General features: G+C 46.5%; 1 protein-coding gene across 1 annotated transcript in view; it reads left to right on the forward strand.

Annotated features, from left to right (window-relative positions):
• The window catches only part of LOC307219562 (uncharacterized protein), a 63,887-nt gene that overhangs the window by 18,702 nt on the left and 27,470 nt on the right, over window positions 1-17,715 (forward strand). Inside the window, exons 2-4 of the mRNA XM_079982807.1 lie at window positions 6,224-8,634; window positions 10,196-12,578; window positions 13,633-16,149. Coding sequence (XP_079838933.1) covers window positions 6,224-8,634; window positions 10,196-12,578; window positions 13,633-16,149 — 7,311 coding nt within the window. The remainder of the gene's footprint in view (window positions 1-6,223; window positions 8,635-10,195; window positions 12,579-13,632; window positions 16,150-17,715) is intronic.

Genomic DNA, 17,715 nt, shown 5'->3' on the forward strand with positions numbered 1-17,715 from the left:
CCTCTTGCTGTTCTGGCTTCTGAGATTCAAAATATTTTGTTTCTTGTTTTTCTCCCCCCAAAACTAGGTGCATCTTGTGGTCTGGTGCGCCTTATAGAGCGAAAAATACGGTATATCCACACTTCTTACTGAGTTGTCCCAGCCACTCTGGGCAGCTTCCAACATATATAAAAAACTTCCCTTCCCTATACAGGATTGCCTTCTGATGGCTTGCAGGCTGCATAAAATTGAGGGGGCCCAGTCCCCTGCTTAATTGGAGGGGCTCAGCTCCCCCCCCCCATGTTGTCCCTGATCAGGTGGGAGATAGTAGAGTTGCTACGATACTAAGATAATGTGTTCCCTGTTGAATGTCCAGGAAAACATAGGCAGCCCCATCATAGAGTTCATATCAAAAGTCAATAAGTGAAAAGATAATGCAATATGTTATTGTATGAAAGTGAATATTAACGAGAGATTTTGCCTGCAATCCAGAAAAGCTACTGTTTAGAGAGGAGAAGGAGGAGTAATAACAACAACAATAGCCAGGTTCTTTCTCACAATGCCTACAAAGCACACCGGTCAACACCTACATAGGTAAGCTTTTTCCTGACTCTTCCAGCAGCTGCACAAAGCTATTGTGCTTTAGGGTTTCTGAGTCTCAAGGTTTTACCTAAAGTTTCAGGCTTCAGCTTTCTTTTGGGAATCACAAGTGGCAGGCTACTTTCAGCTTGACTTAAATGTTGTCTTGCACTCCATCCCTATTCTGTCCAACAGTCTTCCCCCCCTAAAATACCAGGCATAGGCAAACTGCCCAGGAGGCATCAAATTCCCTTCATTCCCAGGCTCCTCTCATATTCTGATCACTGATAACATTAGGTAGCACTCGTGTGACACTCATTTTATCTTGTTATTGTGTAACAGCAGAAGGCTGGCAGTGAATATGTTAATTGCTGGGATTGTATGTACATGCTAGTTTCCTTTGAAATATTCATGAACATTTTCACTCTGAAGAGAGCACGTTGTGTGTCTTGTTTGTAAGATTTCCTCACAGAGGCCCAGTTCTCACCAAGATGGTTAATCTGTTTCTAGGCTGTACCATTTCAGATTGCAGATGAAACCCACATCTTTGAATGTTCCTGCGTACAAAGAATTCAGAGCTCTTTCAAAGCTAGATGTCAGGAAGAAGGATCCTAACCGTGGGGTGGCTGGCATGGAGGAGCATGCAGCCATCTTGAGTCCCCACCCGCAGTCTGAAGTGGTACAGCCCAGACTCAGGTGTACAACCTCATTGAGAACTGAGCCAGAAGCACAATTCCTAGAATTCCTATAATTCCTTGGGAATGATTGCTGCACCAGTTTGAATCTGCAGTGTAGATACATGCTCAGGGTGCATTCTGCTACACAATTAGATTCTATAGGCAGGAAGTTGTTTTAGGGTATAGTGATAAACTGCAGCTTTATGTGGAGAGGGTGCTGGAAGAAGGACCAGGAAGCCCAGAGATTGCAAGAGTAAAGGAGAGGTTGCCAAGAAAGCGTCTGGCTCCAGGCCAGTTCTCACCCCTGATAGTTTGTGAATAGCTTTCAGGGCCATCATTTCAGTGACCTGGTTTTGAGTCTTTATACCTGGTTAATTTGGCATTTAGTATTTGGCATCTGATATCCGAACATGTTTTAGAGCAATGTGGTACCTAACCTTTCGGCTGTGTGGGAAATATATATACACATTCACAACAGTAATTGATATTTTGTATGTAGCTTGCTTTTATTTTATACCTTGAGTTGTAAATTGTGCATCAACTTTTAATTAATTCATCATAGGTTTTTAATATACTGTATTTTACTGCTTGGTTTGGTTTGTGAGCCACCCAGAAAACTGCTATAGGGCAGCCTTATAAATGATGATGATGATGATGATGTTAATTCATCGATAACTGATTAGTGATTTCATCTGTACTTTTAATTTGTTGTTGAGATTTAAATTATTATTGTTTATTATTACTATTCTGATGCCAAAAGGGTTGCATTGCGGTTATCAATTCATAATTAGGCTTCCTTAACTGCCATACATGTTGCTTTGCTTGAAATGGTTGACATGTGAACCCTGAGATCCTTGGAAATTGTTTTAGCTACGTTTTCCTACCCAAAATTACATAGTCTGGGAGATTGTTAAGAAAATGACTATGATCAGAAAAATAGGGCGGGCAAAAGAGACAGCGGAAGAGAGGTGTGTTTGTGTGTCCGTGTGTGTCTTGTCAATAGGCATTAGCAATTCCAGCACAATATGATGACCTTAAGCTGATGTACTCTTAAAGCTGCACCAGATCCCACACTTAATCTGTACAGGCAGAACCATTAGTTTCTTTAGTGTTTTTTAACAAAAGTTAGAATGATGCAGAGAGGCTTTTCATTAGTAGGCCATCTGGCTCTAAAATATGCAAAACCAGGGCAGACTCTCACCAAATATAATCAGGGCTCCTTCACATATTACTGAAACAATGTGAACATTTAGTGTGTCCATTACATTTTCAGTTGAGGAGGCTGTACTTATTAAAATCATATGTGCTTGAAAATATGTTGCAAGGGGCCAGAACCTGCTGCGCTTTGTGCACTGAAATAAACGCAAGCGGCAGCTTCATATGCTGTGGGGTTTATTGCCAAACACACTGGTCTTCTAGTTTGTAACAAGTATCCCTGAATTATAGGGCGTTGAGATTGGAAAGAAGAAATCTCACTTTGAAAATTAAGATGAGCATATATGCAGCCAAAGCAACACAGGAGAATCCAAGATCAGAAACTTTATGATTAAATGCATCTAATCTAGAGCAATGCAAGAAAGTTACCATATTTGTTTTTCTGTAAAGATAATGGAAGACAAAGAGTGGAAAGAGCTGGCTAACATCATGCTGTCTAGCCATCTGCCACTGGATGAGATTTGACAGCAATAAACATACACAATCCCTGCCCAGAGACCCCACTCAAGATCTTATGGTGCCTTTCACAAACGAGTTTAGTGTAGGGGGATGGGAGAATGTAATGAAACTTACTGTATGTTGACCCCCAACATTTAAAATTTCCCTCTTGCTTGCTTGTCTACAATCTTGAACCTAGAAAATAGTCATTGACTGTCCAAAAAGTCTAAAGCAATCAAACTCAATCACATTTCAGATTTTGAAGTGAGATATCAGTCTCCCCACTCTTCTCAAATCCTAATTACAAGGTCTCCCATTTCTATTGTTGAAATGTTTTCCTTTGCACCAAATATTTATTGGGATTTCATTAAAGACAAGGGTTTAGAATACAGAATTTCTTTTCCATTCCATTAAGTTAAGTGGCACAAGTGTGCATTAGGAACTGATTTGAATGCTTCTCATCAAATACTGTTTCCTGTGAAGTTTAGCACAGTGTCCTGTAGTATAATTCATGTGTGTTAGTTAAACCAAGCCAAGTGGCTTTGCATCTTTCAAAGCCACTTAGCTTGCTATGCAGCGTTCGTAGCTCTGTGAACCAAGACTGTATATAACTAGTTAGAAATATCTGTACAGTATGCGTGCTATTTGCGACTAAATGGATTCTGAAAATAAATAGGATTGCAAAGTTGAATGTTATGTGCAGGTGAATTCAAGATAAGCAAGAGTGTATAAAGACATTGGTATTATCAAGATAACAACATTCATTATAAACAATAGTATCCTTAAGTTTTTTAATGTGTATCCTCAGGCATTAGAAAAGGCAGAATCAGTAAGTCAAGGAATGTATTTGATATTGTGATTTTTGGTGTTGTAATATACAAATACAAACTCTTGAGCTGAAGAAAATTGCTCTTGATGTAGCCTGAGTCCAGAATCTCAAGGTGCTTCCACCCTGCAGGAGTTTTGTGGATGCTGCTAATTGTTCTGCGCTCTCTGCCCAGACACTGTGCCAATCCCTGACCATCACTAGTCCAAGTGGACTAGAAGGGTGAGTTTAGGTTACATAGAAATCATAGCAAAGAACGGGAAATTGCATCCCCAAACAACTGCTATATAATAGTTGATTAGTGAGATGATAACTGTGGAAATAGATTTTTACTGCTTTGAAAGGAACCTGTAAACTGTGATTCCCTGTGTACATGTGAGCCAAGCTCCTTCATGGAGTCAAGATGGATGTAAGATCCATGGAAATGTATCAGGCAGAAGTTGGAAATGCAGTTGTTGACGATTCCTACCCTCTCCAGGGCCTGTGACGCAGAGAGATATTTAGAATCAGAGAAAATAACATTCTTTGGTTAGTAGAACAAGCAGCAGTTCCATCATCACTTACTTGTTAAGACTTTCTTTTCTGTTGATGTGAAGAGATCTGAACTTGCTTCTTTGGAAAACATTGACCGGGAATTAAGGAAGTTGAGCATTGCTTGGTCCTGAAAGCTCTATATTGGAGCAACACCTTACTTAGTATGGCAATTCCGTATATAGGGGGACTCCACCCGATGCAACTATACTCCAGCTGGGGCATTATGTGACTATTAGGAAGTCACAGCTGTGGTGAAAAGGAGGCTTGCCTATAAAATAGAAGCTATAAGTTTAATGTTAAAATGAGGTGGACGTCTTTGCCATGGAACATATGGTGGTGCACATTTTTTATGTCCCCAAATACCCAAAAGATTGTACCTTGGTCAAAACAAACTTTGTCCATGCCAGAGAGCATGTCTCTGCACATAGCAAGCAGCTCACTCCAGAGGCAGTGGAGCAGCAGTGATTGCCAGTATTCCCAGATGCCTGCGTTTAAAGCCATGGGCCATGTTTCAAAACCAGGTTTTAGTCACAAATACTCCTCTGGACAGTGAAGACCAATCTAGCTAACAGAATAACAAACGCAATACGAACAACCTGTGATCATTGCCCTATATTATCTGCACAGTACTCCTGGAGAAGAACCATCACCGTAAATACATTCTGTCTGTTTCATTTCTACTGTGAAATCTCACACACGGGAGGTGCCCAGCTTCTCATCCTCACATGATGCCACTAGGAGCAAATCCAGGTGCTTCTAATGCACATAAGACAGAGGACACCACTTTTTCAACAGCAGTGTGCCTCATCTGCCTCTTCACTGAAGTCCACCATGACAACATTCAGAAGGCATTGTCTACCTTTAGGGGAGAGAAAATACTTCTATTCATAGATTTCTTTCATCTTTTCCAGGAAGTCCATGAATCTCCTTGACCTGACCCCTTCCCTAACTATTATCTTAGTTGTCTCCACTATGGAAGCTGTTTGTTGGGAACCTCAGGGACCAGGTTCTTGCTCATAAAACTCTTTTTAACCTTGCTCCTCCTAACCTTTGACTCCAGAGGCTTAAAAATTTCCTTTGTGATGTCATGGTTTATTCTGTTTTGTGCACTGGCTGCAAAACTCCTGAAATTTAGGAAAGGAAATATGGAGAGACTCTTAGTATACTCCATTTGGAGAACAAAGGCCATAGTGGGAATGAGCTTTGAAGAGCTCTCCTGCATCGGTTATTGAATGCCATTCATTTAAAGGAAATTCAGGCAGACAGTCAATGGGTCTTTTAACGTGATCTTATATCCAGCAAATGGCAGTATATCACTTAATTGTGCAGCCACTGGTGTTTGTTGCATTCTGTTTTTTAAAAAATCTGCAAAATATGCAGTTTGCTGGTTTAGCTTATAACCCCAACCATTCCAAACAAAGAGTGTTCATTATTGAATTTAAATGCTTGTGACATTCATTAATGAATTCAAAAGCTTGTAATGACATAGGATTTATTGTTCATATAATTATCTTGGGAAATCCAGTCACTGACAGCTGGCGAATGGGCTCCCAGCTCTTCTTCAACATTTGCACTGGCGCTTTAAGACCTCCCCCACACCATTGCTGGAACTGGGGAGGGGGAGAATGGGTGGTCCATTGCAAACAGCCAGGCGCTTCCTTGATTCCAGGAGCCCTGTATCTGCTCTGATGGACAACAAAGCTCCTCCCCTCTTGATTCCGATACAGACTAGGCACCGCCGCTGTTTTCTGTGGAAGAAAAACAGAGAAAAGATGCAGATGGTGCGCCGCTTTCTCATCCCTTGCGCGATCTAACCCGGGATTCTGTGTTGTTTCCTTGGCTGTGCTGGAATCAGAGAGGACAGAGGTCCAGCAAAGGAAGAGGAAATTTTGGCGACATTATGCTGTCTCTGGAAGAAAGACTACTCCTGCCATGGCAAGTAAGAGCTTTGCTTTTGGTTTCTGTCTCTCTCCAGTGTGCTGGAGAGATGACCCAGCTCCGTTATTCAATTCCTGAGGAGTTAGCTCCTGGGGCCTTTGTTGGGGATGTGGCTAAAGACTTGGGTCTAGATGCTGCCCGGGTGGTCTCCCGACAGCTGCAGATCATGGCTGGCTCTGCTGAAAAGTACTTCAAAGCCAAGGTGCCAAATGGTGTCTTGGTCGTGAAAGAACGGCTGGACCGAGAGCAGCTTTGTGGGCCCAGCTTACACTGCCTGCTCTATCTGGAGCTCCTACTTGCAAACCCAACAGCCTCCCATCGTGTGGAAGTTGAGCTCTTGGATGTGAATGACAACGACCCAGTTTTTCTTACCAGTCTCACCCATTTGGAGATAGCAGAGTCTGCAATGCCAGGGGCCCGCTTCCCCCTGGAAAGTGCTGAAGATTTGGACATTGGCATGAATTCAGTCAGCACCTACCAGCTGAGTCCACGTGGACAATTCAGCCTCAGTGTTAAGTCACATAAAGGCGGCAGCAAACCTGAGCTGGTGTTAGAGAAGGCACTGGATAGAGAACAACAGCAGCGCTACCCACTGGTGCTTACAGCCCTGGATGGAGGAGTTCCTGCTAAATCCGGGACAGCAAAGATTCTCGTGTCAGTCATAGACGCCAATGACAATCCACCTGTCTTTAACCAGTCGGTGTACAAAGTTAGCCTTCTAGAAAATGCCCCAGTGGGGGCCCTTGTGATACATTTACAAGCTACAGACAACGATGAGGGGGCAAATGGGAAAGTTTCCTACTCCTTCAGCAGCCACACTCCACAGAAAATCCGGAAAATGTTCAGCCTTAATGAGGAGACTGGGGAGATAAGAGTACTGGGAAGTGTGGATTATGAAGATGACACATTGTATGAAATTGATGTGAGGGCCAAAGACCAAGGGTCACCTTCCATGGATGCACACTGCAACATCTTAGTGGAGGTAGTGGATGTGAATGACAATGAGCCTATCATTAGGTTCACTTCCCTCACCACCACCATACCAGAAGATGCTCCCCCAGGTACCACAGCAGGGCTCCTCAGAGTCAGTGATGCAGATTCTGGGGGAAATGGAGAAGTACAGCTTCATCTCCCTGCAGATGTCCCCTTCCAGATTGTACCTTCCTTTAAGAACCACTACTCTTTGATCACCAGTGGCCCCCTAGATCGGGAGGAAATCTCACAGTACAAAGTTATGATCACAGCTACGGATTCTGGTTCTCCACCTCTCTCCAGTCAAAGAAACTTCCTTATAAATATATCTGACCTGAACGATAACCCACCCCACTTCTCACAGCCTGCATATGAGACCCTCGTAACTGAGAACAATGCTCTGGGGCTGCCAATCATTTCTATATCTGCCTTTGACCCTGATCTGGGGCAGAACTCACACCTGTCTTATTCGTTAGTGGAGCATATCATAAATGGAATGCCCATTTCCTCCTATGTCTATGTTATGGAGAACGGTACTATCTACAGTGGCTGCTCATTTGACTATGAGCAAACCCAGCAACTGGTTTTCCAGATTCAAGCTAAGGATAATGGTTCTCCTCCACTCTGTGCCAACGTGACTGTCTCCATCTTCATCATAGACCAGAATGATAATGCTCCTCTCGTTGTATACCCTGTAACCAAGAAGGGGGTCCTAGCCCAGCAGCCAGTCCCTTTTTCTGCACAAGGAGGTTACCTGGTAACCAAAGTCACAGCTGTGGATGCAGACTCTGGGCAGAATGCATGGGTTTCTTATAAGTTGCAACAAGCCACAGACCCAAGCCTTTTCCAAGTCTCGGCGTTCACAGGAGAGATCCGAACCGTCCGAGCCCTCCTGAAACAAGACGCCCCTTCCCAAGAGTTGGTTGTTGAGATCTTGGACAATGGGAAGCCACCTCTGTCTGCCACAGCCACTCTGATTCTTAATCTAGAGCATGAGCATGAGTTGGGCACAGCAGACCTCAGAGAGTCCAGCATGGAACAAGAAGGGCTATCTCACCTGACCTTGCAACTCATTATTGCTCTAATCACAATCTCAGGACTTTCTGCTCTAGCCTTTGTGTTTTTAGCTATGAAGTGTCTTAAAAGATTGAAAGGAAGACACTCAGATGTGGGTTGGACCAGCGACCTGAAGGGTAGGAACTCTATTCCTGTGGGAGGACACTTTGACACGTTCTCAGTACGCTTGAGCCAGGAGGAAAAAATGGAATTCCCTACAGCCTTCATTGGGGGAGATGTTGTTTCTCCTTTTACCCTCCTAAGGCCTGGCCAGACCCACTTTTCAGTAGGGAGGAATTTCAGGATAGCTACACCAGTCACTCAGCAGGATATCAACAGCACAGGCACACTTCTGGCCTGCAGCCTTTCCCAAGAGCCAAACGAGGTGAGGCATGAAATACTGTTCTATAACTATGTCGTGTAGCACCCTGTGATTCTGTAACAATCTCCAGAGATAAGGTCACAGATGCAATGGCAATGTCAGGCAGCATTTGTGTTAAGGTGGTCAGTTTGTAAATTAAAAAGCATTTTGTTGGATTTGAGATTCTTCAAGGAGATAGGCTATTTTAGAAGAAGCTTGGGAAGATTAGCAGTTGTTCACCCTGTGGATATTTGGCAAGAAGTAATGCTTTTAAACTACTGGTACTTAGATTTAGGTTAACAAGCAGCAAAAAGTTTCTAACCGAAAAATAAATCCAGCAGTTAAATGATTTTCCAGGGGAGGTTGTCAAATATTTGTTTTTCTGATGTTTTTGAAAGCTTGGTGGAAAGAGGGGAAAGAAAAAGTGCTAAGGATCATAAGTCGGGAGTGCATCAAGAATGAGGCACCCCATCTTAAGAAAAATGGTCCACTCACTGAGTCCATCACAGTTCTGTGAATCTGTACTTGGGTGTCGCATTATTGGAAAGTGCCTTAACACCACAGCTTAAAAACTACTTGGTATGTGGGTCCCTGACATTCAAAGCCACACCATGGTCTTTGGGTTACAATGGTTCTACTTAGAAATACTGCTGCATTGATTGTGGTGTTCTAATTTTGGAAAGGCCAATGAATAGAGCTGGGAGGCCTTAAGCAATTTTGAAGATTGTGCATTCTTCACAGTGTGGTGGAGGTTCCCATGTCTGCATTTGAAAATGAACATTCTGAAAGGGTCTGTTTTGCCTTGGTAATGACTAAGAGTTTTAAATGCATTTATTGAAGCTGCGTTGCAAAATGCTAAAGCACTTTCTGTGAGAGTTTCTCCCTATCTTTCCTCTTTTCGACTGTAACAAATACCTTTTTCACTGCAAGTGAAAAATCAGACCAGTTGTTCGCCAGAGAGACTATGATTCTGTATCCCCTACAGCTGAGAGTTTGTCTTTTGTTCAGATGAGATGGAATGAATCTAGCTAATGTGAACAATGAGGATTTGTACCGTTCATGCTTCCCGGACGTGCTGTTTCCTTGAGAACAAGAATCTGAGCTGCTAAACTTAGCTGCCAAAACCAGTGGCAAACCAGCCTCTTGGTTACATTTAGGGTTGAGGTATGGGGGTGATCAGTCCTGGTCTCCCAACTTCATGTGCTGCAGCAGCTTTAAGAGTGGAGGTGGACTTGTCACTGGTGGAGAGTGGATGGAGCTGTCATCTAGTCAGGTGCTGATCCAGATTTTGGGGGGAGGGGGGACCAGCTCTTTCTGCCTTGACTTTCCTCCTCCGTCGCTATGGCTGTAATTCAGCTTCCCTCCCCTAATCCACCCCCTCAACTCTCTGACTAACATTCTGTTGCTGCAGCTAGGCAAGCTCAAAAGCTACTTTAACTCATTTGGAAGGAAATACCGAGGGATTTAAAAAACAGCATTCGTCCAGGTCCTGGAGCCTCCTTATCCCTGGGATATCACAAAGACTCCTTCTGGAGGGGGACTTTTTTCTGAAATGGAGCCACATTTGTCCCGGCAACCCTCTTTCAAATGGCAAGTACTGGGTTTGTTTTTCCTGTTCAGCCGGGCGTTGGTTACAGGACAGATCCACTATTCCGTGGTGGAGGAATCGGAGCTGGGCACCGTGGTGGGAAAGGTGGCTCAGGACTTGGGCTTAACGGTGGCAGACCTTTCCCGTCGCAGGCTGAGGCTGGGCTCTGAGGAGAGCAAGAGGTACTTTGCAGTTAACTTGGCCAACGGTGCTCTGATAGTGAATGAAAAGATAGACCGAGAGACCCTGTGTGGAGCAAGCTCGGGGTGCATTTTGCCAGTCCAAGTAGTCATAGAAAATCCCTTGGAGCTCTTTCACCTGGAGGTAGAGATCCTGGACTTAAATGACAATTCCCCCGGTTTCCTCACCCCCAAGCTTGTGCTGAGGATAGCAGAGTCTGCCGCCACAGGGTCTCGCTTTCCACTGGAGAGCGCTCATGATGCGGACGTGGGGACCAATGCAGTCAGTGTCTACCGACTCAGCCCCAACCCCCACTTCTCACTTAATGTAAAGAATGTGAACGATGGCAAGCTTTTACCTGAGCTGGTGCTAGAGCAACCTTTGGACCGAGAGCAACAATCGGAACACCAGCTCATCCTGACTGCCTGTGATGGGGGGGATCCTGTACTGTCAGGAACAGCTCTGATCACCATTGTGGTCCTGGATAATAATGATAATGAGCCTGCATTTGACCTTCCTTTGTACAAAATAAGATTTTTGGAGAACATCCCTGTAGGCTCTTTGCTTTTCAGACTTAATGCAACTGACCCTGATGCAGGTTCTAATGGGGAAATACAGTATTCCTTTGGAATCCACACACCTGATTCCATCCAGAAGTTGTTTGGCTTGGATCCCCACACAGGTGAGATCCGTGTCCAAGGAGTTGTGGATTTCGAAGAATCTCATTTTTATGAGCTTCATGTAAGGGCCAGGGACAAGGGCATTCCTCAAATGGAAGGCCATTGTGTAATCCAAATGGAAGTTGAAGATGAGAACGACCACCCCCCAGAGGTTCTCCTTACCTCTCTGGTAAACCCCGTGCCAGAAAACACCCCTTTAGAGACAGTGGTAGGGCTTTTCAATGTGCGAGACCAAGATTCAGGTGCCAATGGAAAGGTGAGCTTACAAATATCACCCAACTTGCCCTTTAAAATTAAATCTTTTGAAAACCACTATTCTTTGATTACCTCTGAGAAGCTGGATAGAGAAACAGTTTCTCGATACACTATCAAGTTGACGGCCCAAGATTCAGGGTCCCCACCTCTAACCACAGATGTCACCATCTTGCTGAACATTTCAGATGTTAATGACAATGCCCCGTACTTCTCTCAGCCCTTCTATAACTCCTTCTTGAAGGAGAACAATCCACCTGGCTCTCTCCTATGCACTGTGGCGGCCTCTGATCCTGACGAGGGGGACAATTCCCGGCTCACGTACTCAGTGGCAGGAAGCCCAATTCAAGATGCTCCAGTCTCTTCTTTCATTTACGTCAACCCAGACAATGGGAATGTCTATGCCCAGCACTCTTTTGACTATGAAATGCTGCAGGTGCTGCAAATCCCCATCATGGTGCATGATGCTGGGTCACCCCAACTGAGCTCCAGTGTCACTGTCTACCTCTTCATAATGGATCAGAATGATAACACGCCTGTTGTTTTGCACCCAGTGACTGGTCAGGAACTGTCTGCAATCCAGAGGATCCCTCAGTCTGCATCGGCAGGCTACGTGGTCACCAAAGTCACTGCCGTGGATGCAGACTCGGGCCACAATGCCTGGCTTTCTTACTCCTTGCTTTCCCAGTCTACTGACCCCTCCTTGTTCCGAGTGGCTCCCTACACTGGGGAAATTTGGACTGTTCGGGAGTTCCAGGAAACAGATCTCCCGGCACAGAAAATCCTTGTACTAGTGAAGGACAATGGAGAACCACCTTTGTCTACCACCGTCACCATCGTGGTCTCATTGGAGGATAAAGTAACTGAGGAAAGGCCCCAGTCTCATGATTTCCTGACTCACCCTAAAGAAAAATCTGACCTGACCCTCTATCTGATTATTGCGCTGGTGGCAGTTAGCATTGTGTCCCTCGTTACGTTCATAATCCTGTCTGCAAAATGCTTTCGGAATAAAAAAGCCAGGGGTTCTTCTTGCTGCAGCCTGAGTGGTGCTCCTGCCAGGGATGTTTTCAAACAATCCAGCCCTAAGCTTCAACTGAACTCAGATGGCACATTGAAATACATGGAGGTCACACTCAGGCCCACAGACTCCCAGAGCCAGTGCTATAGAGCCAGCTATTCTCCCGGCTCGGACAGAAGTGATTTCACCTTTATGAGGCCTGTGGATTACCCTCAACCAAGTACTCTGACGAGAGACTTTGACACTTTCTTATCTCGTACTGATACACTGAACCATCACAGGCAGGTGAGGTGGCATTTTGTCCTTTTTCTCCTTTCCCACATGAATCTGGTGTCTCCAGTAACACTTTGAAACTTGACTGAGGGCTGATTCATCAGTTATCAGAATAGGGTGGGGCCTCCTTCTTCATAATTTAACCCTGCAGCACATAGTCAGAACGCCTTGGGAAAGAGAGAGCAGGAGAGTGGGGAAAATTACATTGATTTCTTCCCAAAAATTGCTGCCTTTTAATGAGAGAAAGTGGGTAGGGGAGCAGGGACTGGAACTAGGATGTGAACAATAAGAAAATGATAATTTAAAATCATCCCTCAAATGCTGCCTGTCACAAAGTTAGCTTTTTGTATTTTTGCAACTGCTAAGTCTCTCTCCCCCCCCCCCATACAATTAGATTTCTTTCTCTAAGAAAAACCAATCACTCCCCTGAGTTTTTACATTGGAAGGGTGGAGTCTAAGGCTTCTGAAATACCGGTAAATAAAGCTAGATATTAATTTGGTAGCCTAGAAATACCTAAAAGAGATTGATCTGGAAGCTTAGGGTGGGGTAAGAGGAACTATTGTTTCCTAGAATTCATTGAATTATCTTTGCTCATAAAAATGACAAATCAGCTGTTCTGTTGTGGATGTAATACGTGAGGAGTCAGTGTGCTTTTCGAGCAAACATTTCTTTGCAGCGTATGCTTCTAAGAGTCCTATAGCTAGCACAGAAGCCAAAACCAGACAAGATTTTGGGCTTTGTTTTCCATTGTCTGCCGTTTAGCCTGGTGTCTCTAGGTTAAAAACAGCAGGTTACGCGGTCCTTTTTCACACAGTAGCAACTTCCAGACTTGGATTGGTGCGTGTGTTGCTGTCCTGGGAAGGAGGCTGCTGATTGGATAAATAGAAAGGCAGTCTCAGCCAATGAGCAGGAGGTTAGCATTGAAGATCTGCGGTGTGTACCACTCCCCTCCTGTGTCAATCTCTCTCAAACCAAAACAATGAATGAGAGAGGTAAACACTGACCACAGACCCTTTTCCTCTCATATATTTCATATTTCTTCGAGATAGGTGGTGAATCCTCCAGAGGTTTAAAGAGATACTGCCTGCTATATTTAGCTCCTGTTTTGCAGTTTTAGAGCTTCCTGCTGTGGATTTCAGAAAGATGCTCAGAACAGAAAACTCTGCCTGGCGTTTGGGACTCGTGCATGCCTTTGCCTTCTGTCTGTTTCTGAGTGACTGTTTTGCACAGATCCGTTACTCTGTCCCAGAGGAACTCACTCGAGGAGCCTTTGTAGGAAATGTTGCTAAGGACTTAGGAATGGATGTGACAAAGCTTGCAGCTGCCAATCTGCAGGTGCTTTCTGATTCTGACTCCCAGTATTTCTCTGTGAATGTGAACACTGGAATCATAATAGTCAATGACAGAATAGACAGGGAGCAGCTCTGTGGGCAGAACCTGCGCTGTTTCTTGCATCTCAAACTTGCTATTGAAAACCCAGTGGAGTTCTATCGCATCGAAGTGGAGATTCTGGATATCAACGACAATGCGCCTGTGTTCTCAAGTAGCACAATATCTCTGCAGATCTATGAACTGGCTGCACTGGGTGCCCGTTTCCCCATCCCACACGCACAGGATTCAGATGTAGGAACTAACACTTTACAGACCTACCACCTCAGCGCCAATGAGAACTTCAACCTCAACGTGAAGGCACGTACAGATGGCACCAAATTCCCAGAGCTAGTACTGGAGAAACCCCTGGACAGGGAGCACATCGCTGTCCACCACTTGGTCCTGACAGCTGAAGATGGGGGCATATCACCCAAATCTAGCGCTATTCGAATTGCTGTCCACATTCTGGATGCCAATGATAATCATCCGGTTTTTGACAAACCTACTTATTATACCCGCTTAGTAGAAAACTCTCCTCCAGGAACTCTGGTGATTAAGCTGAACGCAACAGACTTGGATGAAGGGCCTAACGGAGAGGTGCAGTATTCCCTCAGCAGCCATAACTCAGAAGCCTTGCGCAGGATATTTGCTATCAATGAGACTACGGGAGAGATCCGTGTCCAAGGGAATCTGGATTTTGAAGAGGCTAATGTCTATGAGATCGAAGTGGAGGCTAAGGACATGGGCTCCCCTACTATGGAGGAACACTGCAGTGTTATGGTAGAAGTCACGGATGTCAACGACAATGCACCTGAAGTTATTCTCACCTCTTTCTCCAGCTCTATGGGTGAAGATGCGCCTCCTGGCACTGTGGTTGCTGTGATACATGTCAAGGATAGAGACTCTGGGGATCAAGGGAAAGTCCGGTGTGATCTGCCCAGAAACCTTCCTTTCAAACTTCGGAAAGACTTTGAGCACCAGTATTCCTTGCTCACCAGTGAGCAGCTAGATCGTGAGAGCACTCCGCAATACAACGTCACCATCTATGCCTTTGACTTGGGGAATCCACCTCTTTCTGAGCACACCTCTTTCTCCATAACTCTGGCAGATGTCAATGACAACCCACCTCATTTTGACAGGCCATTTTATGAAGCCGTCATAGAAGAGAACAATCCAGTGGGGGTGGTACTGCTTAGAGTTTCTGCAACAGATTCTGATAAGGACCAGAACTCCCGTTTGTCTTATTCTGTTTTGGCGAGCCCAGGGCAAGGATTGATTGAGGACCTCACCTCTTATGTCTCCATCAACCCAACAAATGGAGATGTCTTTGCAGAGAGCCCTTTTGATTACGAGCATACAAATCATTTTCAGTTCCTGGTGGAGGCATGTGATGGTGGCTCCCCTCCTCTCTGCAGCAGAATCATGGTGCACATCTACCTCCTAGATCAGAATGACAATGCACCCTGGATTCGATTCCCCTTTACTGGGAAAGATTCTGTTGTACAGTTCAGAATTCCACGATCTACTGCAGCCAATGCCTTAATCACAAAAATTATGGCAGTGGACTTGGACTCTGGGCGAAATGCTTGGCTCTCTTACCATGTAGAGCAAGCCACAGACCCTGGTATTTTCAGCATGGCCCTCCGTAGCGGGGAGGTGAGGACTACACGAGCATTACAGGACATAGACAATCCTACCCAGGACCTTGTCCTGGTTGTCAAAGACTCAGGTGATCCTTCCTTGTCCACCTCAGTCACTGTGATGGTGCTCTTGGAGGAGAGCAGCCCTGAAACCTTTCTGGGGTTAACAGCTCACTCAGTGGAAACTGAGGGACCTCCCACATTGACTGTGTACCTTATCATCTCCTTGGCAGCAATTTCCACCATCTCGCTGATGGCTTTGGTGGCCTTGGGAGTCCGATGCCTCCGCCGTGATTCACGTGCAACATCTACCATCTTTGGATGCTGTGGAAGCAAAGCTGGTGGGCTTCAAGATGCTTCAGATCACGTGATGGGACATTGCCATTATCAGCTGAGCCCTGGAGATGCCATGATAGGAGTGCAAGTGGCCACTTCTGGACCCCCTGCCCGCGGATACAGATCCTGCTTTTCTCCTGTCTCAGACATTAGCGAATTTGTATTCATGAAACCTAATCTGACACTTAGGACAGCCTCTTGCAGCAATCTCACTGAACCCAGCTTCTTTGGCAAGGTGAGAATTTTCCATGTAGTGTCCCTATTTTGTTCCAGCCATGGCGCCACCTTCCTTTTCTTTTGAGTTTCCCTGCACCTAGGAGAAGTGCCTGGGGTGGGGAGGAGGAATCAGTGCGTGGTTTCAAGCATAGGCTGTGATACATTGCACCTATCTGCTCCAAAGCTTTGTGTGCCTAATTTTCCTCTCTTTCTTTATGAGCGGGGGGGGGGGGAGGGGGGAGGGGATTGAAGTGAAGAGGTTGCAGGAGGGTAGAGTAGCCCCCTCCCCCCTCCTGGAGTTACAGCTGCCGTCAGCAGCTCGCCCTGTCTGCGTTCTGCACCTTCGATTCCTGCTTTTCCACCAAAGGGGCATCAAGGGAGCTCTTCTGGCCAATGGCTCCCTTGGGTCAGCCCTCCCAATCTCTCTGCTGCGCTGGGAAAGGAATGGGAAGCGCAGGGAGGGAAAACTGGTGGCAAGAGAGATTGGGGAGGGGGGAGCAGCAGGGTGTGTGTGCGTTTCGGGGAAGGGGCTTCTCTGCTGCTGCTGCCGCCGCCGCCGCCGCCGAGGAGGGAATTGCCGCTTGTCTGTATCCATTTCACAGCCCCATTTCTCTGCTGCTCCTTTTGCCAATGAGCTGCTGCTGATCCGAGCGCTTTAAAATCCCCCCGCTCCCCCCTCCCGCCTCTCCAGCTGCAGCCCGCGCCTTTCCGCTGCACAGCACCTCTCAGGTCACCCCGGAGCCGCCAGGAGCAGACCTGGGGGGCGGGGCGGGGGGCACCGGACTGCGGCGGGGTCCGGAGGCAGCAGCGGCCACCCCCGGGCTGGATACCTGGAGCAGAGGCAGCCGCTGGAGACGGCCATCCTTGCGCGCAAAGGAGCCAGGCATGGGCGGCGGGCAGAGCTGGTCGTGGCAGCTGCTGGCGCTGGTGGCTGCCGTCTTGTCCCTGCCAGGGCTCATCCCCGCGCAGATTCGCTACTCCATCCCAGAGGACCGGGACCCAGGCTCTTCCGTGGGGAACGTGGCCAAGGACCTAGGCGTGGACGTGCGGAGCTTGTCCGCTCGCCGCCTGCAGCTGGTCAGCGACGGGATGCGCCACTACTTCCATGTCAACCTCGCCGACGGCATGTTGCTGGTCCACGAGAGGCTGGACCGCGAAGCTCTGTGCAGCTCCAGCCCCACGTGCTCCTTCCCTCTCCAGCTGGTGCTGGAGAACCCCCTGCAGCTCCACCGGGTGGAGGTGGAGATCCTGGACGTGAACGACAACGCCCCCAAGTTCCCGAAGGACAGGGTTTCCCTGGAAATCACCGAGGTGGCCAACCCGGGCACCCGCTTGCGCCTGGAAGCCGCCGAAGACCCGGACACGGGCTCCAACTCCATCGCCACCTATGAGCTTAGCCCAAGCGAACATTTTGCCTTGAGCATTAACGTCAGGGGGGACGGGGTCAAAATGCCCGAAATTGTGCTGGAGAAGCTTCTAGACAGGGAAAAAGCCGCTGTCCATCACTTAGTCCTGACAGCCCTGGATAGTGGGAATCCTGTTCAGTCTGGGACTGCCCAGGTGACAGTCCACGTCCTGGATGCAA

This window comes from Podarcis cretensis (assembly GCF_951804945.1).
Source record: "Podarcis cretensis genome assembly, chromosome: 7".
NCBI lineage: Eukaryota > Metazoa > Chordata > Lepidosauria > Squamata > Lacertidae > Podarcis > Podarcis cretensis.